At 27.6% G+C, this 25306-nt stretch overlaps 1 protein-coding gene across 3 annotated transcripts in view; it reads left to right on the top strand.

The window, feature by feature from the left end:
* The window catches only part of LOC129966743 (E3 ubiquitin-protein ligase MYCBP2-like), an 84754-nt gene that overhangs the window by 41301 nt on the left and 18147 nt on the right, over positions 1-25306 (top strand). For all 3 annotated transcript variants that reach the window (XM_056081296.1, XM_056081297.1, XM_056081295.1), the window contains exons 41-63: positions 877-1086; positions 2185-2440; positions 3213-3440; positions 3591-3646; positions 4569-4741; positions 5337-5481; positions 7527-7724; positions 8589-8760; positions 10151-10251; positions 10367-10483; positions 10910-11044; positions 11361-11457; positions 11556-11680; positions 12542-12839; positions 14193-14276; positions 14359-14914; positions 16430-16589; positions 16728-18555; positions 19083-19282; positions 19972-20118; positions 22118-22414; positions 22958-23185; positions 25007-25072. In XM_056081296.1, coding sequence (XP_055937271.1) covers positions 877-1086; positions 2185-2440; positions 3213-3440; positions 3591-3646; positions 4569-4741; positions 5337-5481; positions 7527-7724; positions 8589-8760; positions 10151-10251; positions 10367-10483; positions 10910-11044; positions 11361-11457; positions 11556-11680; positions 12542-12839; positions 14193-14276; positions 14359-14914; positions 16430-16589; positions 16728-18555; positions 19083-19282; positions 19972-20118; positions 22118-22414; positions 22958-23185; positions 25007-25072 — 5877 coding nt within the window. The remainder of the gene's footprint in view (positions 1-876; positions 1087-2184; positions 2441-3212; positions 3441-3590; positions 3647-4568; positions 4742-5336; positions 5482-7526; positions 7725-8588; positions 8761-10150; positions 10252-10366; positions 10484-10909; positions 11045-11360; positions 11458-11555; positions 11681-12541; positions 12840-14192; positions 14277-14358; positions 14915-16429; positions 16590-16727; positions 18556-19082; positions 19283-19971; positions 20119-22117; positions 22415-22957; positions 23186-25006; positions 25073-25306) is intronic.

Here is a 25306-nt window from a genome sequence, read left to right as displayed (position 1 = left end):
TATTTGAAATTTTTTTTGTATGTTAACCCTTTGCAGTGCAGTACCTTTAAATTTTAAATTCAAACTAAATAAGTTGTAGGTAATATGTTTAGGCTGAAAGGAATACACAAGTTAAATTTTGTGAAAATTATACTCACTATTTTGATTCTGTGGGTGTTCCATTAGCTGGAATAGAAGCTCAGGAAAGTGCATCTAAGCAAGCATTGCAGTAAATAAGGGAAATGAGTAAAATCTCTTGCATTTAAATAAGACGATACTAATTTATACAAGGCACTAATTTATACCTGTATAGCAGATTTAACATGACTCAAGGTGAACTACGAAGAGGCATGCTTAGATTCGCTAGTCAATGGCAATACTTAAAGCATTTTCGGTGTTTCAAAAAGACTTGGTTGATCTCTCTGTGTATATTAATTCTCTTCTATATTGATTTTTTAAATTCTAGTATTATAATAATTTTATGTATGTGTGAAACATTGCTAAATCTTCTAAGTATTTGAAAATATAAATGATGCATATGTTATCACTGTTTGGTTAGTATAGTGATTAATCCGAAGTTGTTTTAATTATTAAAAAAACGTTCAGTGAAATGTAGTTTGCTTTCTTTTTTTTTTTTTTAAATATTTGTTTAGTTATTTTAAATGCCACTGTCATCACTAACTATGAATAGACATTAAATGAACTGATTTGCTACAATTTTCTATATTCCATTCACATAGTACATTCTTGTTGCTTTCAAAATTGTTTCTTTTTGTGTTTGTTTTAGTATCATTAATCTAATCATAGCTCTTACTATATAAAATTACAGAAGAGTATTATTGATTCTATTTTTATACGTCAGCAGTTAATAAATTAATCTGAAAAATTGTTTTATAGAGTGCTGTGCAAGTTCTACATATGGTTCAAGAACTGCTGCCTTTAGTAGCATCTTTGAATAAAAAGTGCCCTAAAACTATCCCACCCTCAGAAAAAGCATTAGAAAATGACACTGAAAGAACTGAACCTAATTTATCTACTACATCAAATTTTTATGCCATTGTTGAAAGTGATCACCCTTATAGACCAGCATCAGTTGCTAATTATCGAGTAAGTAAATATTTAAATACTTTATATAATGCATAAAGTAGATGTAATTTTAGATTTTTTTTTGTTATAAACTATAATTAAATAATTTTTGAATTTGTAAAAATTCTATTTGGTAAAGATTAAGGAGGACAAAAATGCCAGATTCAAATGCTAGCACAAGCCAAATAAAAACGGTCCTTTATATAGATTTCAAATAAATAAATTGATAAAATTAGCTTTATAGTGGAAGCATTATAAAAGAACAAGGACAAATATATAGTTTTCTTCACTTCAAGAAGATATACACTTAGAATATCATCTCTTTTACTAATTGTTCTACTTCAAAGTATATACTATCCATTGTAATTTTAAAATTGATTGAAAGTGAATACCAGTAATTAAGGATTTGACTGGAAGCATATTTTCTTTAACAAATATAAATAATTTCCTTTTTAGTTTTTTGAATGTTTCAAAACTTGTTGGTAAATATTTGCAATGCTCAGGTGTTCTAATTTCAATGAATTTCACCATCAAATCTGAGCAGCACTGTATCTCATTTACTTCCATTTAATTTCAATTAGTAATGATTCTGTATCTATGGAGATAGTTGAACTTCAAATTTCTTCACGTCATTTCAGTTCTTCAAACCTTATTTCAGATTTGGTTCTAAAGGCATAATATTTTCTCCATGTAATATTGGTGTGATGCAAGTTCCACTAAACTTGATTTGTTTAGAGATATAATTAGAAATTTAAAAAGTTATAAAATTTTTATTAATTATTTTTATATGATGTTTCTTGGGTTACAGAGATATTCATTATAAGTTGCATGAATTTGATACCATAGAAATACAATAAATTGGGTATTTTTATAAAGTCTTCAAAAGACTATATCAAATAATAACAACTTTCATAATTAACCTTCTACTGACTGTGCCAGTTCCATACTGGTGAGCCAAAATTGCAGCATATAAGGTAAGTTATCACCAAGGATGTTCTCAGGGGTAAAATATCAGATCAAAATAAGGTAAAAGTAGTAAATGTATATAGTAAGTTTAATGTTAAAAGTTCCCCTCTTTTCCCATTGACTAGCTCTTGAAAATTTAATTGCATTTTTCAGGTATCTTTTCCATCTCATGTTCAATGGATGTCATTGGAATTTGATCCTCAATGTGGTACTGCTCAAGTTGAAGATACACTTCAAGTTTATGTTCCCAGTCGAAATAATAGTGGTCAAGTATGGCTAAATAATGCTCAAATAATTAATGTAAATGCAACTCAGGAATTTGAGGATGATCAGTATACACCTTATTGGCCTGTTTTTAGGAAATTTAGTGGTAATTTTGATTGGCCAACAACAGCACTTCTTTTGCCTGGTAAGCAGTTTTATAACTTTCAATTGCAACTGCGTTTAATTTTACACTTTAGAAGATCAGTTAAGAATTATTTTATGAATTTTCATTTTTTTCATTGTTTTTGATTTTAGTTTCTTAATTAGTATTGATAGATAGCTATTTAAAAATTAATCTGCACATAATTGTGATTTTGTGTATCATTTTAAAAGTGAATTGTTAAGAAAATATTAAAAAAAGATGTTATGTTAATGCATTCAATTTCTCAGTGTGAATTTCACTACATTTTTTTTTATCATATATGCTATTAATTTTTCTTAAATATTGTTTTATTTATAAACTATATAAATTCAGGTAAAGTGGATGGAAAATTTTTTAAAAATATGATTTAATTTGGAGATTTTTTTTTTTTTTTACATTGTAAGATACATATATAAGTGCAAACTAAAAGTGAATTATCTCATATTTGAGAATTCCATAAATTGTTTGATGTACTATGATTTCAGTTTACAAACTTGTTTCAAAAATTATTTAAAATTTTTTCCATAATTTTAAACAATAAATATCAGAATAAAGTCAGTAGTACCAATAATAAAATACACGATTTATTTATTTCATATATTCTACAATACATTATATTTAGTATTAATCTGTGATTAAATTTTTATGTGAAGATATTTTGAAGATAATATACTAATATTAGTGACATTTTACTAACTTATTTACTTTTAGAAGTATTCTCTTAAATTTTTACTATACAATTTTTGTATGGTAATGCAAATATTGTTTATTTTAGGCAATGAGGTTGTTTTTTCTTTGGAAACTGCATCTGATTATGTTAAAGATGATAAAGCATGCTTTTATGGATTTCGCTGTCAAGTCATTGGTTTTGAATGCCCTCGTATATCTACTGGTAATAATATTGAAAGTTGGGAAGGACTTAAACATCTGGAACGAGAATTAGCATACCTTGGTGGAATGTGCGCAGCATCCTTGATGAGGAGAGATCTAATGCTTCCTCCATGTATGTTATGGGTCTATTTTTTTATGTATATATTTTGAAATATTGTATATGGCATCTGCAGTTTGTTTTACTTTTAAAATCAGTTTGCTTTCAGATATTTTTGGCATTTACAAATAAACTTCTTAACAAAATTTTATTTTTTAATTATAGCATCAGTTGGAGAAATTGAAGAAGATATGGAGCTTGTAGAGGAATTATCTCAACAGGTATTGAATATTATTATTCATATTAGAAATAAATGGTAGATTTATAAGTAAATTTTAATTATGGCGAAATACTTTGCTATTAAATCAATTTTCTTATAACGAACATATAACAGCCATTAAAGTTTGACGTTTAATACATAAATAGTGAAAACATCAAAAATTTTGTATAGTTGTTAGTCACGAAAGTAATTATTTGCATTTTAATTTAAAATTCTGAGGTGTAGATCCAATGCTGTTTAAAATCTGGCAATTTCAGAGAGTTTTAAAGGAGGATTTGAAATTACTTTTATTTTAAAAAAATATGTAGAGACTTATATTGATTGATTAAAAATTTATTTTAAATTATACAAAAAGCATGCCATTTTACAGTTTCCAGTACTGAAATACTTTTTTAAAAATCTACATTTTATTTTGTAGTTTAAAAATTATAGAATTGCTTCTGAAAAATTTTACCCATTTATGTGATGAGTAATTAATATTTTTAGTAATAATAACATTAAACATTCCCTATAATTGTTATTCTATTGATGACTGATTTCTTTATAGGAAAATTTAAAATATTGCAAGTGACTCTTTGAAGTATAATGTTTGTGTAAACATTATACTTTACAATTACATAGTAGAAAATTTAAAAAAAAAAAAAAAAAAAAAAAAAAAAAAAACTGCACTTATTGATTCTTTTAAGTTATATATTCTCTTAATAATAGTTTAGCATTTCAGAATTGCATTGAATTGATCAGTCTTTAATTCTTTAGTATGCAATCCTTCTTTTAAATTTGTCTTTTTAAGTGCAATTTAAATGTTAAAAATAATCACTTTAATTGATATAAATTCATTGCAATCATATTTATTAATCAGTTACTTAGCAGTTTTTATGTAGTCAGAAGATTATTATTCATTCAGTTAATTCTGTGAATTTCAGGTGTACAGAAATCATTCAGTGCTTCTGTCCAAAGGCTTTGCTTTAGCACATCCACCTACTATTCATCAAGCTCTGGCAGGTGTTTTACCTTTCAGCAGTCAGTCAAATGAACACTCGTTTTTAAAAGATTTTGTAGCTTGCATGCAGGGTACAAGTGGAGGAAGACTAGCAAGGTAAATTTATAATTGATTGATTTTTTTTTTAAAGTGTCATTTTTTTAAAGTGTCAACATGTATCTTCCTTCCCTTTTTATAAGGGAAGAATTCCTCTTTATATGTACAGTTTTCTTATCAAATTTGTTTAGTCATTATAATTGTTATTTTGAAATTTTTTATTTTGTACCAGCAGAAAATTTATGAGAAATATTTTTTTTAAATTGCCCCCCCCCATAGTATTCCTTATGTAAGATTGTCTGCAATAATAAAGGCATTTTCAAAAATGATTTTGAATAAACATAACAATTTAATATGTTTTATATGAATATAAAATATAAATTTTAAATTCAAATTTGTGTGGGCTGTACTTTTAATCTAATTATTAAAAAAGGGGATTGAACTAGAAATAATTAATGTTTATTAAAATTGCTTCATAGTACTAATAGTTTGGATGAATAATTTATTTCTGCATGCTAAAATTGAAGCATATATTGTGCAAACTTGTGTATTTTCTTATGAAGTAAATGTCATCTATTGCTGTATGTATATTTGAAATAATTGGGAATAAATATTTGTTTTTAGTGATAAATTTTTTTTTTGAAATTGCATTTAGATGGTTGCAGCCAGAATCCTATGTAGATCCAAAGCAATGTGAACTTCTGTGTAGTCAGGATGAGTTGAAGTGTAACTGGCCTGCAATTATTACTGTCATAACAAAAGATCAATATGGAAAAGTTGTACAAGCACCTAATTTGAAGGTATTCTATAACTGATTGAATATACAAATAAATGTTATAATATGATTGAAATATTCACACATAACATATATCTGCATAAATGTGGCTTTTAGTGTTTCTGAAATGGTATTTTATCATTCTTGAAATTATTGATTTTCTGTATATACTAATTCTACAATATTTTTAGTATCTCATGCAATTTTTTGTATTTTATTGCATTAGTTTATTATTTTTTCATTTTATTGTTTTGTTAATCATACTTTTTTTACTTCTTGGTGTTTAAATTTGATACAATTAAGTATTTTATGAAGTTCAATGAATTTTTTTTTGTTTAAAAACTATATTATGTGATATGCCTTTTTATGCAATGATGTTTAATGTTTATACTTGTTCTCAATATTATGTGATAGAAATATATGTATAATAAACCATGGAAACTTTGGTTAAAGCACATATAAACCTTGGAAGCTTTTGTTATTTATCATTTACTATATTGAAGCTTAGTGCAATATTTGAATAATGATAGTTGAGATAAAATTTTATTATATTAATAGGTAATTTTTGAATACTTTTTCAATTTATGATTTTCGGTACGGAAGTAATAAATGATAAAATGTGTTGATAATATATTTCACTGTTATTATTTTATTATACTATATAAATTTCATATTTATTTCTGTGCTGTATAAATACAGGAATTTAATTTTTTATGATTGTAGGTTTTTTGCTAGTAACTAATAATAACAAAAACAACTAAAAATTGTAATTTTTTGTTTTCCATATTGAGTTGTATTTAGTCTTAAAGATTCTATTTCTTTATGTTTTCTCCTAATTGATTTTAATGATATTTTGAGTTATCTGGATATTAGCTTAACTGATGATAAAATGGCTGATGTTATACAAGTGATATTTAATCTCAACCCTCTCTCAAATGTGCATTTCTATCTAAGTAATATGCTGTTAGAAATATCATGCCAGTAAAGTGCATTATCTTATTTTAATACAACTGCCCATTTTTCAAGATTAATAATAATAAAAAAATGCAATGCAAGGCATTTGCAATTAGATGTCTAGACAGCTACATTTTTATGAAAATATGATATCATGGTTCAACTCATTAAGGAGGATCATGAACATAATAAAATCGATAACAAAATAAGAGTGCTAATGAATTAATTAATTGGACCATGATTATCATGCTAATAAAAAAATAAGAAATAGCATGTATAATCTTCAGCATATTGAATATATTACTTAATATCTTAAAGGACCCTGCTGATAGATCCCACAAAAAAAAAAAAAAAAGTTTGATGCAATAAAATAAAATAAAAATTTGTTTTGACCTTTCCAAAAACATGAAAAAATAAATAAAACTTAATTTTATTTTCTTTCAATAATGGGAGAAAGGAGACCAATTAAATGTTTATAGAAAAAATGAAAATAGTACAAAATTTTTTTTAAATTTCTTTTGAACAATGATTGCTTCATTCAACTATAGTATTTATGTAAATTATCTATAAAAGTATTTTTAAAAGCTATCATAAATAATAAGAAATATTTATAGCAGCTAACATCATGCATCTTTTTAAAATGAATTAAAATTCATTATGATGTTTTAATATTTCTAGAATTTATGACTGACAAATGTCCAAAGCTTGTTCAATCTTTAACTAATTGAATTTTTTAAAAATCATTCCAAGATGCTTGTTCCCGTCTTTCAAATTGTATTTGTGCTAAATTTCGTAATAAATTTCAAAATGTATTTCTTTATATAGACAGATTACAAGGCAAAAATAGATTGTGTATTCTTATTTTGCATCTATGTATCTAAATTGTATGTTTTTGAAATTAGAATAAAATTTTATATAGAAGTGCATTTTTTATCACTTCAAAGTTGTAGTGAAATAAGATAATTTGAAAAGTAATGTTATTAGATTTTTGCTGATAAAATCCTTTTAAAATTAAAGGTACTTTGAATTCAAGTAATTATAGTAGTGATTGCTTGCATTTGTGAATTTTATGAAGCATATGAATGAATAATTGTTGAACTTGAATTTGTCTTTCAGGTAGAAGTGTTAGCAGTTCCTATGAACACTTATGATAAAGAAACAGAAGCTAACAATCCTAGCAGAAAACAAGCTAGAGTGAGCAAACCTGAAACTGGGGTACTGACTTTTGGAGGCCACCCACCTCCTAATTTGGAAACTCCTTATGAAATATCAGTGAAGGATAAAATGTTCTATTATGCTATTACTGTTATGAAGGTACACTTATTTTTATGCATTTGCTCATTTAATATTGAATTGGTTTTACTCAAAAAATCATTATTTATTATGAATATAACACTATATTATTTTCTTTTAAATGTCTTTAAATTCTGTTTAATATACAAATAACATCTTATTGAAAGAATATTACTTATTGTCTAACTCCACATAATTTATTATGTACCTTTTGAATTGTTGTAGAAATTATCTGTTTAATTATTATCATTTGCACATTAAATTATTTAATGTATTGCTGAATGAGATTGCATAAAGTTTGGTACATCTTATTGTCTGAGAAATTGAAAGGTTATTCTTGGAACTTAATTATGATTTATAGCTTAAAAAGGTAATTGACAGGAGTATTCATTTGAAGAAATACTCATTATTTTTTCATTATTAATTGCAAGAGAAATCTCTAATGATTGCTTTTTAGACTACATTATCCTCTAAGGATATGTGAGGAACTCAAAATGTGATCTTATATATATTTTGTATATTTATTAGATGTATTTGTTTAATTATGAGTTTTTTAAACTTATAATAAGAACAAACTTCATATAAAGTTAGTCATAAGAAAATTTAGTTTATTCCATTTTTGAAGATTGTAAAAGAATTTAAAATAACATTTTAGAATTTTTTTTAATTATGGATTTTGAGGAAACAACTGTAATTATAACATTTTTAAAAATGACTTTTATATTTTAATTTTTTTTGAACTAATAGTTTAATTTTTAAGCAAAATGCAGTTTGAGATTTTCTTTGTCAAAATCTTATTTGTGATAAAATATTTTTCAGTTCTTATTTTTTTCTTAGTTTGATTTATAATTTATTAAAATATTTTATTTTTTATATTTTAATTAGGAATATGAAAATTACTCCTTTGAAGAGCTTAGGTATGTATCACCAGCTAAGAAAAGGCTCATAGAGAACATGCTGGTTCGCACAAATAACGATGGCACATACACTGCCAATTGGACACCAGGATCAACTGGATGGTATTTACTCAGGGTCATAATTGATGGATTTGAAATTGGTAAGTACAGAAAGAAATGAAATTTGTCAAGCATTTTAAAACTTTCATATATATTTAGATTATCATATGTAATCATTTAATTTGGTTTGATGAAAATAGTTGGTGCTTAGTGTAATAAAATATTTAATCTTATTGTATATTAAATTATAACATTAAGAGGATAACATTTTTATAGTAGGAGTATGAACTGCACAATAATAGTAAAGATGTATTTTTGATTTTGTTATAGATTTTTCAGTTAAATTGTGTTTATTAGGTGTGCCAGTTAATAATTCTTAATTTTTCTATTTGATGGCACTGGAATGAAGACTTGGTTCAAAATCTTGATTATTATGTCAGTTTGTTGGTATGGCAATACATGTGAAAATGCTCTTGATGTGCTACTGATTTCAAGTTAGCGTGATATTGTGTTTTAGACATATCAAGTTTCAAACAAAATAAAGAGCATGTGCGGCATGTACTGCCTTTCTATTCATTCAAAAGAAAAATGTAAGTGCAAGCCATCATATTTTTGAGGAAACTTACAGTAACATTGCTCTAACGCAAGACGCGAGTATACTTTGGTTTACATGATTCAAAGTTGATTCCACACCTTTGCATTTGGTTGGATTATATGTGGTGTACCATGGCTTCTAAAATTAGGTGAAACAATGATTACTATTTATTACTATCAGCAACTGATAAATTGGAACCATGAATTGGTCAAGAAAGTTGGGTTGCAAGACACGAAAAAGTGAATTTTGTAGCAAAGCAATGCCTCATCTCACATAGTGAAAGACAGAAACATCATTTCTACATATGACTGGAAATTCTTGTTCCACCCATGCAATTCACCGGACTTAGCTTCTTTAGGCTACCACTTGTTTTCATTGATGTCACTTGTTTTTCCCCCATAATACTTCTGAAATTAAGAAGATGTCAAAAAATAACTTGATGATAAGATCACCTCAAAATGTGAACAATTTTATCTTAAGAGGGCATTCACTATTTGAAGAACAGATATGCAAAATGTATAACTAATAACAGCTCATACTTTGAATAAAGTATTTGTTATCTAAAATAGAATTTTTTAAGTTCCAATTATTCCAGTTTTTTAAGAGTTGTCCCAAGATACAATTATTTTCTTGAAGAATTATTAAATGGCATAGCTGTTAAATTTTAATTGAAATAGGATTATTTAAATTGCAATACTGCCAGGCCTTTTTATGAATTTTAGTTCAAAATCAGTGTTAGTAATTCATCTTGTAGGTTGTTGTTATTTTTGTGTTAAAATTATACAAGAATTGATGATCAGTTTGCTTAACAAATTCTGATGAAAATTTTAATTGTTAATTTATAATTATCAATTACTTTGTAATAGACGGAATATATACTATTTCTTTTTGAATAGGTGGTCCTCAACAGAGATCAGTAGAAGTCAAAGATCCACCTCAAGGTTTACTGATGCCATCTAAACCAGCAACACCCAAGACACAGCATCAACCAAGTCGTGTAGGTTTTTACCATGATCATGAGTGCCTTTTGCATGGATTAATTTAATAGGTAGTTTAATTCATATAATTTTAGAAGAAATTAGAATAATACTATAATGAATTGCTTATTTCAGGTGCGGAGGTTTGTTGCTAAATATAGTGCTGGTTTAAGAGTTCGGAGTCATCCTTCATTGCAAAGTGAACAGATTGGAACTGTGCATGTAAATGACACCATAAGTTTCATTGATGAGGTGAGGTGGACGATTTAAAATATGTTTTCTTAGTTAATAATTTAAATTTGAAAATGTTTTTCAAAATATTTTTTGTATTATGTAGTAATCTTTTTTAAATATAAATGGAATTATGTAGTTTTGGATGGGTTAAGAGGGGAAAGATTCTTTTAATAAAATTCTTTTCCACTTAAGATCTTTTTTTTTTGTCAGGTAACTTCAAATTTTTATTTCAAAGTTCTCATGCCCTACTTCTTAATTCAATTGGAATTAACAAATGGAAAAATAAATAATGCTTATATTTTCAAATTTATAATAATATTGTGAATTGTTCATTTCCGACTGTTTCTATTTATAATTTTTAAATACTTTTCATGATTTTCCCACATTATTTAATAAAGGTAAATCATAATTCTTATTCCAATTTAACATCCTCTTTGAAATTAGCTTCGAAATGACGATGGTGTATGGGTGCGTCTCAGTCCAGAAACAGTGAGAAAGTATTGTCAGAATGGCTTTACAGAAGCATGGTGTTTACAGTACAATCAGCATCTAGGAAAGGCTTTATTATTTCCTGTTGAAGTAAGGATTTTTTTATTACATTTGATTATTAACATTTAATTTTATATACAATTTTTACATACAATGTTTTTTACATAGGCAATTATTTGTGCTATCAACATTCCAGTTTCATTAGCTAGCGCAAAGCAATTTACATCTTAATTTCATTAAACAAAATTGAATTTTTGTCCTTTCATTTCATCATCCCTTTCCTTTCTGAATTATTAAGATTTACAATATTATGAAATGCAACATGCAAATGTTAAATACAACATGCTTATTACAAAATAATATATTTTAAAGTCTGCTTATAGATACATATGTATTATCTTTTCAGGAACCGAAATTGATGTTATCAGAATTTTTTAAGGAAAAAGGTAATCGTAGAAAATCTGGGGATGAAAGTCAAAAAGAGAAAATTACATCTGGACGAGGTAGTTTTCCTCTCTCTGTCTCTTTTTTAATGTATTCTTTGAAGTTTTTTAAGAATATTTTTAATATATGTTTAATTGCATAATTTTCAAAATTATAGGACCTGGAACATATCATGTTGTGAAGTGTGGAGCATCAGGTCATAATATCAGAAGTAGACCAAGTTTAAAAGCATCTGCAGTAGGCATGTTAGCTTTGGGAAATACTATAACAGCAATTGAAGATGTAAGTTTTTATAAGAACTAAGTTGAAATAAAATATTAGTAATTTCTTTGCTTTATTTCCATTCATTATTTTTCTTACAGCACCTACTATTTTTGAAAGTGAGTTTAATGCATCAGTAAAAAAATATAAAATAATATTAATTGTTAACTTATTAATAAAAAATAATATTAAGAATTTCGCATGTTTCCTCTTTAGGGAAGAGCACAGTAAATTTTATAAGTTGCAACAAAATAGTGTATGTTTTTTGGATTTAGATTAATTTATATTCTTTCCAAAATGCACTTTTTATCATTAAAAAATTATCTGTTTTGAAATAAGCCTGGGGGATTGATTAACATATTTTTTTGCTGTACTATAGAGTTAGGAATATTGTGTATCAGTTATTTCATTTTTAAAAGTATTTTTGGAAGCGATTAAAACAAATTATTTATTTGTTTTAATCGCTTATAGTAGTGCCTATAATAAAGTAACTAACTACATTATGTAATGCTAGAGATTAATTTAATTTATTATATTTAAAAGTTTATATTAATTAATAGTTTTACTATCTTTTATTACTATTATATAGCTAATTATGGTTAGCTAAAATCAAGTTTGATTTTCATTTTTTACTTTCTCAAAATTTAGTATTACTGATTGCTGAAGAAATATCTCAAAGTTGTTTGTGTATATCTATTCTTTTACTTATTTTCTTTCAATATTTAATGTGTGTATGCATATTTTTATTGAATTAATGCTGATAATTTTTTAGAAACAAAATAAAAATTTGTGAATATTTATAATTAAAAAACCCATCTGTTTAGTTCTCAGTTTCTGCTGCTGTTTCGCATGATTTACAATTATTATTATTTTCCCTGTCAGGTGACAAATGCAGATGGTGTATGGGTGAAACTTGATAGAGATAGCACAAGGGAGTACTGTTTCAATATGGATGGTGAAGCATGGACTCTGATTCGCAGTTTAAATGATACTATTTATTTGCAACATGAGATGGATGCTGCTCAAGGAGTTTGTGTAAATGATGAAAAAGCACGATCTGGTACTAAATTCTCTTCAGAGCAAGGATCTGTTTTCTCTTCTGGTTTGCCAGGTGGAAAAGGCTTTGATTTTGCAACTGCTGCATCTGTGCAGCCATTTGGGTCCTTTGGTCAATCTATGGGTAATTAAAATTTGATTTATGACAAAACTAACTTGGAATCTTTAATCAATATTTTTCACTGTATTTATTAAAGAATGCATATAGATATAATAATAATTCTTTTTCCTGTCATATTATTAATTTTTATATTATATTCAAATTTTCTTTTTCTATTATGAATATCTCAATTCAAACGACATATTCAGGAAAACATTGTTAGCTTCTTTTAAGCTCTGAATTAGTAAAAATCCTATTGAATGGAGGTTTTCTAATCTTAATTGGTGTAAGTGGGCTGTTGCTAACCTTTGATTTTTACTTTCACTAGAATTTACTCATATTATTGTAAAAACAGCAATCTTAGAATTATAGTAGAATGTTTGTCTTAAATTTTGCATTTTAATGAAGACTCATAGCCAAAAAGGAAGGAAAAAAAAAAATGATAAAGCACCAAATGGCAGGCATAAATCTCACACATCTGCTCCTATTGTTATGATGACTTCTTAGTCATTGATCTATCATAGAAAATGAAGCATAAATGTTTTGAAGATGTTTTGGTGTTCTAACTTCTTGTTATATGGAATCATCTAGAATCTTAAATTGTTTTCATATATATAAAATCATATTTTCGAAAAGTTAGCATATTTTTGTATAATTTAAATTTTATTATATTTTTAGTAAAATGAAATTTATTTCAGTTTTGCTTCTATTGCTTTTTCTGAACATATTTAAATGCAAATGCTTTCAAAACTTTTCTTGTTTCTAGTAATAAAAAAGTATTTAAATTTTCTTTTATGATAAATAAAAGCTGAAACATATCTCTTTTATTAAAATATTAATTTATGATTTAATCTTTAGTATAAAATTAATCAGATCTAATAGATGTTGATAGTTGCCAACTATCAACATCTATTATTACTTGAAGGCAATATTTTCAAGGAGTGCATAATTACATAAAGTACATGTCTAAATCTAAAATATCTTATTAGATTTTTTAATTTTATTTCTTAAATAAACAAAATTAAAATTTTATTTGAAATATCATTTATTGATTAGATAGTTAGTTATTTTCTTATAGTTTTCACAATTAAAATTTGATATTCTTCAAATACATATAATTTTCAGATTCTAATAGGTTTTTAGAAAGGGGTTTTTATAAATAACTGCATGACATTTTTATTAGTATAACTATTTTTTTAATTTTAAAACTGTTTGATGTCCTATAAATTTTATAAGGAAAATCACTTGAGTGTAATTGTTTTAGTTATTCAAATTGTAATTATACATCCCAATACTTGAAAGATTTCAATATATAGTTCCATGTATCTTCATTCTAATGCTGGAGAGATTTTTAAATAAACTTCATATTTTGAATAGGAATTTTTACTTTTGGAAGTGGCACTTCAGATCATGAGGGAGGCTCTTCTGGTTCAACTAGCCCTTTTGTATTTGGATCTCCAGGTATATTTTACTCCTTATTTATGTCTAATAATTGTCAATTATCAGTTATCAACATATACTAATCATTGCTTTTTTTTGTTAGCATCAACCCCTCCTTCTGTGTCTATGAACACTCTCATTGAATCAGACAAAACTGAATCTGATCCCTCCAAAACTTTCGGCAATCGTGTTTCAGCTCTTCAAAAGTGGCTCAATTATGAATCAAATCACAAGCTCAACTCTGATCCTGCCATGGAACGTAAAGATGTTCCACCTGAACTCCAACGTGTGTCTGTTAAAGAACTTGTAAAGGCCATTGGTGAAAGCAGAGCCAATGGAAATGCTGCCACTCCTCCACGTACCCCTCCAAATACTCCACCTGTTCCCCACAGAGGATCTAGAAGTGCCAGCCCCATGCACACTTCCTCATCACCTAAACTTCCTTCACGACGTAGCTCTAGTCCTACCCAAACATCAACTCCACCTATTATGCGGTCAAATAGTGAAGTAGCTGGTCAAGTTGCTGTGTCTTCATCTCCACCTCTTTCGGGGTCTCCAAAAAGTGTGCAAAGGCATACATCTTGTGTTCAAGATTCTTGGTCATATCAGCAGGCTGTGCCTCAGAAAACAAGTGGCCTTCGAAGAAGCTCTTTGCAGAGGTAATTATCTGCATTTTTAGATAATGAAGTAGCTTAGTTAAATCTTTGAAAAGTTAATAATTTCTTGCTGCAAAACTACTGCTTCAAAAAATTGACTCAGATATTAATAATGTAAATCTTAACAATTTTATTATCACTAATCTATTGGGAGATAAATTTTTGAATATTTTTGTAATGTGCTTCATTAATATTTATCTTACATTAATTATTGATTTCTTTTATTTTTAAATAAAATGAATATCTAATTTTTTAAAAAGGAGTATTAAGAATAGAGGAAAAGTAAGTGAAAAGATTTCCAGGAAAAGAAGCACACTTCGTCTTATATAAATTATGTGTTTATGCATTGATGTGTTAGTATAATTTTATTTTGATGTTACCTTTCATAAAATAAAATTTTGTGTCTTGAAATACTGTGTTATAATCTCTTTGTGTTCAAAAGTAAAAAAATAACTTATATTGCCTTGTGAAATAATGAAGATGCATTAAGTTTTCCTTTTCATTAACTGTGTTTCAAAATGCATTATGACACATAGGTGAGCTTGTTTTGTACCATTTCATGTAGTAAGCTTGTCTTATAAATATAGGCAATAACTTCAAAAGTTATTATTTTTTAAAATTTCTTCATTACATTTGCAAGCCATGTAATTTTTCGATAGCTGTTTGGAAACGAAAGATTGCAAAATAATCTGCAGCAATTTTTTGATTTGCGTTTTATTTGATTCCAACCAGTTACATTCAATTCACAGTTGTTTTTGTGACAATAACTAGGCAAAGAATTAAAAAAATTTTGCTTTCATTATTTTATTATTTTTTTTCTCAATCATTTGTATACATCAACTATGAAAATGTAGGAAAAAGAAATTAAAAAAAAAGATACAACAATAATATATATATATATTTAAATTCATCCGTTAGACACTGTTATTACATGCACCTTCGTAATGGGCAATGCATGCAGCCATTCTCTTTCTAATTTAATCTTCTTCTTGTTGGAACTTCGTAAGTTAAATTCTGCATTTCCTTACTTTTCCAGAAAAAGTTATCCTGAGTAATTTATTAGATTTGGACATGTAACTTTCAAAACCTAATTAATTGAAATAGTAATAATCTTAGTATGTTTCAATCTAATTAGATATCAATCTAGAAGTTATGCTTTTTGTCAAATTGATTTTATACATATAATTTCAACTTAAATTTAAAATTTATGAAAAAAATTCAAAATATTATAAGGAAATTATATGCATCTATTATTTATATTTCTGCCTTGATGTTTTTGTAGCTTGCATGTTTTTACTTTTAGTTTTGTTCATTAGCTGAAAACATTTCCTCCATAGGAATTGGCTGACAGTTTTTAAAATTGTCTATAAAATAAAATAACCCAAATGTTTAACATTTCTTATTTTCAGTTGATTTGCATTTGGATGCAACTAATTAAAGCAGTGATTTCACATTATATTCTCTAATTAAATTCTTGGTACTGCAATTTAATCACCAAATTTATTATTGTTTTTTTAGTGATTCCAGTGTGAGCTCTCACTTTAGTAGTATTCTTAAAGAATTGTCTCAAACTTCAGCCACTGGTTGTATAGGTTGTATCACTCAAAGAAATACTGTTAGTCCAATTAGTACACCTGGCACTCCTGGTACTCCTGCTACACCAGGAACACCCAAAAAAGTGAGTGAGAAAATAATTATACAAGTTTTATCTTTTTCCTTTTATTTTAAAATTTTTAATATTTAATAAGATATAATTGTACATTTAATGAGAAATTTTTCAATGTATATGAATCTCATATTTTTTCTTTAAATTTAGGAAGCCAATTTGATAACAACTTCTAAGACTGTCACTCAGACTGGAACCCAAACCAGTCCAGATAGTGTAAAAAGTCATTTTAGCATTGGTTCAGCTGGCAGCAAAGAGGAAGTAACAAGGGTCTCTCCCAAACTAGCTCGTAAGGACCGAACTACACGCCAGTTCCGTTCGAAAAGAGAAAGAGTTAAGTCACCAGCATTTGTGCGGGAAAATAGTGATAAAACCAAAGAAAAACATACAGCCAAAGAAGTTGTGAAGGAAGCCATGACTCCATCTGTTGCAGAATGCTTGCGTGCTGTGTTTGCTGCATTTCTGTGGCATGAAGGCATTGTCCATGATGCTATGGCATGTGCTTCATTCTTAAAATTTAATCCAACTCTTCCAAAACAGATAACAAGTGTGCCACATGTAGCTGTTAGAGAGAAACGAGATAGCTCACCTTTAACAAAAGAACAGAAAGCTAGATATAGGCATTCTGTTGAAGTAGCTAGTCCTAGTTTGCTTACATTTCAATATTTTGAGTCATTTTCGCCTACACCTTTTAATGCTAATATATATAAGAACAAATTAAAAAGAACTTCTATAGCTATTAAAGAAGATAGTGTAATTGAGGCTTCTAAACAAGTAGAAGGTCTAAATGAAAAGAATGACAGTATTAACAATAGTGCTAGCACTTCTCCCAGTAGAAAAATCAGTTCTAGTGAGAAATACCAATTACCATTATCTCTGCAGCATCTAGTTATATTATGGGAACAAATATCAGCTTCTAGTCAAAGAATTATTTCACAGCAGCTTATTTTACCTAGCCCAGTTACTAGTTCCAAAGTTTTTCAACGACTAGAAAAAGAAAGAAATAATCGTGACAAAGAAAAGAAAGTCAAGAAAAAGAAGGAATATAGGCCTGTCATGTCTGTAAGAGGCAATTTTCTTGCTGAAGCAGCTGGTGCTCCCTTTGTTGCGGAGAGAGAAAGTATGTGTGAACTTTGTGGCAATTTTTTTCCTCATCCAGTGACTTACCATATGCGACAGGCTCATCCGGGATGTGGTGACCATGCTGGTGGTAAAGGCTACAATAGTGGTGGTAATTTCTGTGGTGGCTGGGCTGGTAATTGTGGAGATGGTGGTATTGGTGGGAGCAGTTGGTACTTAATCTGTGATAGTTGCAGAGAAAAATTTATTCGTCAAAGAGGCCAGAGCTTGATCAAAGAAAAAGTGAAGAAATCTCGGAAGAAGGCTTCACCTACCAAACTTTTATCACCATTGCCTCCTATGGAACCACATCAAATTATGAAAAACAATGCACTCTTCTTATTGGAATTGTCTTCATCTGCTTCATCTGGTATTCCAACAAATGCTACTACTCCCTCCAGACTCAGTTATTGTAATGGAATGTCTAGTGTTTATGAACAGAATGGATTCATGGATACTTCACCTTTTCCTATTGGTTCCTTCCAATGTCTTGATGTGCTAGGAGTTCAACAGCAATACAAAAATATGATTGGTGAGGAGTTCTTGTCTGAAGAAGACATAAGGGCTTTACAGAATGGTGCTGAGAATCTTGGTTTAGGTACAAGTTTATCTAATTTATCTCCTGGAATCATGCGTTCACTGACAATGAATGGCGGAGCTGATCTTCAACTAGTGTGTGCAAAGCGTGAGAGGCGTAGATCTAAGGCAAAAGATATTGAAAGTAAAACTAGGACGTTTCATCGTTCAATATCTGTTGGGCTCACTTCAAGGGATTGGAATAAGCAAGAAGGGGATAATGCTGCTACTGAGTGCCGCATTATAATGACTAGAAAACGAAATAATAGCAGTGGCTGCGAAGGTAAGATAATCTCTGTTAATAAATGTAAATGTCAACTGTTTAAGGAAAATTAAAGCTTAAATACTAACTAAACACATATGTAAAGAATATAATTAAATTTTTGGATCATATAATACATAGATTTCAGTTGTTGCATAATTTTTCTATCATTTTTTTCATTAAGATTAAAATAAATTATTGTATTCTTTGAATGGGGTATTGTTTCTCAATTCTTTAAAATTTGAAATAATTTATTTCAATGAACAAAAGTAAATATTTTATTTCAAATGGAATATAATTTTATTATACTTATTTTGATGCAGCTTTTTACTGTTTAGAATTTGTTCTATTTTAGTCCTGTTGTAAAATTAATTAATGTATTTAGTTGAACTTTTTAAAATATTCTTAATGACTATTCTGTCTTTTGTTTGATATGATGCCTTTAATTTTTCTTTGATTGTTGAGTTTGTATATATTAATTTTCAATTCTTATTCCTTTCTCTTAGTTTAAGGATATTAATTTTTTTTTTTTAAATTAAATTTTGCAGATAATAGTACTTCCTTCCTGTGCCAACCATCTGCTGCTCTTACAAAATTAGTATCTGCTATGATGGAAAGGCCTGGTTCTGATTTTCCTCTTCATCGGCCGGTTATGCTTTTTATTCTACAGAGGCATGATTTAGAGAGTTTGCAACTTGCTATGAAACAAGCATTGAGGAAAGCAGCATGTAGAGTATATGCTTTGCAGGTAAGATATTTTTTTCAGTGAATGTTTCTTAAATCAAAAGCAAGCACCAGATTTTTTTTTGTTGTGTCATTTAGATTTTTCTTATGCATTATAATAATAATAAAAAAAGTTTATGCTTTACTATCGTAATGGGCCATGGTTTTTAATTATACTGTAATGGTATCTTAAATTTTGTAATTGCTGGTATAATAGAATAAAATATTTAAAAACATGATTTATTAAAGACTAAGAACTACGTTTCTTTAAGTCTGTGTACAAATTATTTTCATACTTTTTTCTAAAAGTTTTTAATTATATTTTACTTAATTTCAATTATTTTGCTTGGTTGATTTTTAAAGCAACAATTAAAAGTACCAATTTGCCTTCTCCCATACAAAAATAATACAGGAGAAGTTCTTATGTATCATTAATGAAATTTAAAATTATTTTGGAATTCTCACTTTCAGTTGTGTGTGGCATGCTTTATGTCTTATGATTAAATTGACTAAGAAAATGAATTAAAGCATCAGTTATGCTTTTTTAAAAATACCAATAAATTAAAATGAATAAATATAAATTATATGGAATTTGTTTATTAAAATATATATAATTGTAATAAAAAATGCTAACCGTATCTGATAAATATTAATTTCTCATCTTTTGCCTTAAAAATGTATTTTATTTTAATAAATCTTTAAAAATTTTTATAGGCTTTGAATTGGCTACTTCGTTGTGTAACTCAGCCCATGTCTCTCCATGATTTACTTTGGTGCTTTGTAGCTGCCTTATCTCCTGCACCTTTTGACAAAGGAGAAGATGATGGGGAAGAAGAAGGAGAAAAAAAGGAGCATGATGTGGTAAGTTGATTCATTTTAATCCTTGTTTCATCCAATTCTTCTTCAGTCAGTAAGTTAATTCTAATACAGGGGATTTTTGTCACCTTTGTTACATAATTTTATTTCAAGAACAATCTAAGATCTCTTTTATATACAAATGTCTCTTTATATCTTTTAGATATCTCTTTTATATTCCATAAATATAAATATAATAGGGCTGTGGAAAGTCAATAAATTTCTACTATTAAAAATGGAGAATGCATACCTGTGTTGTGTCTGTAGTTACTCTATGGCCCATACTATTTAACCTATCAAATTAGCTCAAATATATCTTAGTGGTTAGAAATATGCTGATTTCTGTGCCTTCTTAAAATTTTTAAAAAAAAAAAAAAAAAAAATCTTTTAAATGGTGCTACTTTAGTTGTACACTGCTTTTCTGTATTTTTTTTTTTTTTTTTTTTTTTTTTGCTTAATTCTAGACAGCATTTTTCTATTTTTGTGATCAAATCATTTTCATTGTTCCTTGAAATATTCATTCTTTTAAAGTAAGAAAGAATGGTTTATATGAAGAATAAGAAAGTGATTTTTTTTATGACACTATAATGGCACGAGTCTTGATTCCTAAATAATTTTATTTTGATATCTATCACTAATAAACAATGCTTAATAAAATTTGTTGAGGGAATCAGGAATATCTTGTTATAAAAGATTCAATTGAAATGAAACACATTCAGCATGGTGAGTCAATTGTCCTCCCAAGTCAATTGTCCTAACATCCTTTTTTATCACTGTTAGTGATAATAAAGGAAAAAAATTTAAAGATATTTATTTTTAAATTTTAATAAGAAACTTTAGAATCAGTTTTTTCACAATTATTTTTGTATAATATGAATCTAGTAGTACACACTATTCTTTCTATACTCTAAAATTTGTTTATATAGTTTGTCTAAAAATGTTAAGCCTGGTTTTATAGAATGAAATTGTTACATTTTATATTTAAATTAAATATCCCCATTTTCAGTTCGCTTATTACAGCGATTTAGAAATTATATAATTTCTACTAGATTCTAGGAAAAATTTAGTATAGAATTTGATCTTGCTATAATGTTAATATAGGATAGTTTAAATAGTTTCTTTGTTGATGTTAGATTTTTTTTTTTTTTTTTTTTTTCTCATTGATAAAAACAAGTATCTTAGATGAACCATCTGGTGAGCTTTCTAGGCATACTACCTTTTCTAGTATATTTTTTTCATCCCATAAAATAGTTTTGCAACAGAAAAAGTCTGATATGCTTGAGCACAACTGACTATAAACTTGTTTTGTCAATTGGCATCTGTCCATGTTCTGCATAACATTTAATTGTAGCTTATTGTTCCATCAGAATATGAAAAAATGTTACTTTTTTCATCAAAGTCTTAACTTTTGAGTAAGCTTAAGGAATATACAGAATTTTTTGCATTTGAATTAGTTTCTTTGTACAAATGCTTGATATGCAGTCAAGCTTATCATGCACAGCTATACTGATAGTGCTCTTGTAGGCATAGATTTATTTCAAATCTTAAAAATTCTTTGGCATTTAACCCAACTGAAAGTTGAATTCATAGTTTATCTTTTCCATGCTACCTAATTAAATGACTCCTGTTTTTTTTTTTTTTTAAATAAATGAATTGCTATATTGATGGATATAAGATTTCATTGAACATTTTAATAGATTTCTTAACTTTTAATAAAATTATAACATGTATGAAGAATTTAATATAAGTTTGTATATTTTAAAATATAATATTATGATTATAAAATATAAAAATATTATGTTTTGATCACAGTTAAGAAATTTCAAAATTTTTGTCTAATAGATAAACATATTAGTTTTTAACTTTTTCATAAGTGCAATCAAAGTCTATTTTTCTTGTAGTATGAAAAAACTTAATTCAGTTGGACAGCTTTTTACATCAACCTTATTTTTACCATGATTTTTTTCTTTTGTTTTTCTTATTAATAGAAACTTTACTTTTGTAGCAAGAAAAAGACTTAGGAGTTTGTGAGCATCCTCTTTCTGACATAACGATAGCAGGAGAAGCAACTTTCCCCCTACCTCAAACTTTCCATTCATTCTTGCAAACTGTATCTGATTTGATGATGCTTCTTCCAATGGGCTCAGCATTGCAACAGATTGCAATGCGCTGTTGGTGTCTAAAATTCCACCCCGAAGATCATAGTTTTCTTCATCGCAGCCACGTTTTTTCAAATATAAGTAAAATACTTTCTCGAACAGAAGAGGATGAGGATTCAACTGCACCAGATCTTAATTCTCAGGTATTGCATTTTTTTTTGTATGTTTAATATATTTTTAGCTTTTAGTTTTTTTAAATCTGTACATATATGAAGTATAATAATGCATTTCAAATGACTTTAAAATAGTGCATCTCAGTCAACTTTTCTTATTTTGCTCTCAATATCTTTACAATATGAAAATGCCTGCCTTACTACTAAAACATTATCAATACTGGAGCTATATAATGTAATTAGCAGAAATATTATTTTCCATTAATGAATTCATCTTTGGATGTAATTATATTATAAGAACTACAAACTGAAATGCAGCTGTTATTGTAAAGCCATGTAGAAAAAGATTAGGGAAATGTAGCATTTCCTCAAATAAATTATTACATTAAAACTAGTTGGTTGTGCAAGAGATTGCATTTTGGTTTCAAATGACAGATTATATGCTATTAAATTATAATTTTTGTAGGAAATGTCAAATCTACAAAATGATTGCTAATTTCATGTTGCACATTGATGTGTCTTAATCTCTGTCTTGAAGTTATAATTTACAATATGTTTTTGTTACTTCTGTAGCTAGTTTCAGCAGAAATTCAAGCTCTGAAAGATGTCACTCCTCTAGTGGATATTAAAGCTTCTAGTCGTCAAGCCATGGTTAACAGCTTGACTGATAATACAACAGAAACTTTCTGGGAAAGTGGAGATGAGGATCGCAATAAAGTTAAAATGCTCAGTTTATCTTGTGGTTCCAAGATTCAGCCAAAAATGGTGTATTTACATATTGATAATTGTCGAGACTTAGGTGTAAGTTTCTCATTTGTCTTATAAGTGTCTATTTTGGTAATTATCTTAAATGCAATATTTGTGCATTGTTTTGTAATATGCAGTATTTATAAATTTTTCCTCATCAGAATTATGGTATATAAGTCTGAATGATTGAACACTGTACAAAATGTTATGAAATTAGACTTTATTAAAAAAAAAATCTGATTCCTATTCCATCAAAACTTGGATTAAATGGGCATACAGTCCATACAAGCTAAATAATATCCTCATGAGTTTCTGACATTTACAATATTTGGGCCATCATACATTATTATTCATATATCTCTGACAGCATTTAGATTATCGGTTCAATTGGTAACTGCTGACATGCAACAATTCGTTTGATAGTATATTTTAAAGCTTCATAATGACATTAAAGTCAGATTAATTTACTGACAAAGTGAATTGTGGAACTTGACTTTAAAGGCTCTTTGTATATTCTGAGTTCTGGCCTCATCGAACTTGAGGAATAGTCAAATTAGTGGCTGGCATAAATTATGCAACATTTATTTACATTTTGAAATTGCAATCCACCTGATACTTTGAAAGATAATGCAACATTTGTACTTATAGTTGGACTCAACTATGCAGTGATCTAAGAGAGTTACAGTTAAGAGAGTTAATGTGGGAAAAAAATAATAAATAAATTTCTTAAAATTAATAACTTTTTTAAAATCTTTTCTTAAAATCTTTCGTCTTGATTAAGAAATTTAAAAATAAAACTCACTTGCATAGAAATTTTACAAAGACACAATATAATCGTCCAGGATGTTATTGTTCAGTCTTTAACTGAATTTTGATTTCCACATTGCTATCTCAAAATTACATACCCCAAATAATAAACAGTACTTGCATAGTATTCCAGCCTCCAGATTCAATTATCAAACATCCAAGGCATATCATCAAGATGGTTGCAATACATATAATGGAGTTTAGCAATCTTGACTTATTCAAGAGCTGCTAAGTAAGCCTGAGAACCACTGTAATATGTAAATACCATACAAACTGTTATCCTTGACTATGTTGATCTATAAATATAGTCTGGGTGAAATTTCTTTCTAGATATTCTGGTGATTCAAGAACAAGGCGATACCTTTAAAATACAGACAAATAAAGGCTTATCTGATTGTACACAAATACTGATTCATCTACCTGTGTATTACACTGGTTATACACAGCACAATGTCATATGGCTGAATATAAGCAGTCCAATATAGTTCTGCCACAGAGTGTGCTCTGAAGTAGATGGACTTGTTTGAATATCATTCAGTCCTTGCTTTGGAAAAAAATTAATTGTATAACTATTAGGCTCATATGCTGAAATTTTTTAGATATAATGTATTTCAATTGTCACAGCATTTGAAAGAATTAATTATTTTAGACAAATATTACTGTTTATAAACAGACTTATAATGTATATTCTCACATTCTCGGATGCTGAAATCTTAATAAGTTTGGGCCATGTTACTAGACAAAAGTGTGGACCTTTTCTAATTAACAATGGCTTATTTATAACCCATTTCTAAGTTTTTAGATGAATGAACTCAAAATTTTTCAATATGTTAATCTTCCTCTGATTTCTACTTTCAATAAAATATCTTATACAGTGTGTGCTATGGATAAGTGCTTGTACAGTATACGCTTACCATAAATTCTAATTCCATAATATTTTATCCTAAGTCTTTATTATTTTTTTGATTTTCCTACACGAGGGTATTAATTTTTAAAATTGTATTTAAGCATGGTATATCCATTTTTATTTAAACCAATTTTTTCAGTATATTTTAATCTATTTTGCAGAACAAAGTTTCTGGTGTTTGTTTTAAGGCTGGCCCAAGTTTTGATGAGATGGTAAAATTAAGACAGGTTAGTAATAACATTTTTTTTTTTTTTTTACTAATTTTTTAATTTTTCAAAGTAATTTTTTTATAACAAATTATCAAGTATAGAATTTTTTATAATGAATTTTACTAGGTGTCATATAATTACTTAATTTGAGCATGTTTAAACTATTTGCAGTTTATAAATTTCAGTTATATTTTTTAAAATTATATATATCATCAACAGAAGATTATAATAAATATATCATACCAAATTCAA

The sequence above is a fragment of the Argiope bruennichi genome, chromosome 4, assembly GCF_947563725.1.
Source record: "Argiope bruennichi chromosome 4, qqArgBrue1.1, whole genome shotgun sequence".
Taxonomy (NCBI): domain Eukaryota; kingdom Metazoa; phylum Arthropoda; class Arachnida; order Araneae; family Araneidae; genus Argiope; species Argiope bruennichi.
This window is presented reverse-complemented; position numbering and strand designations above follow the sequence as displayed.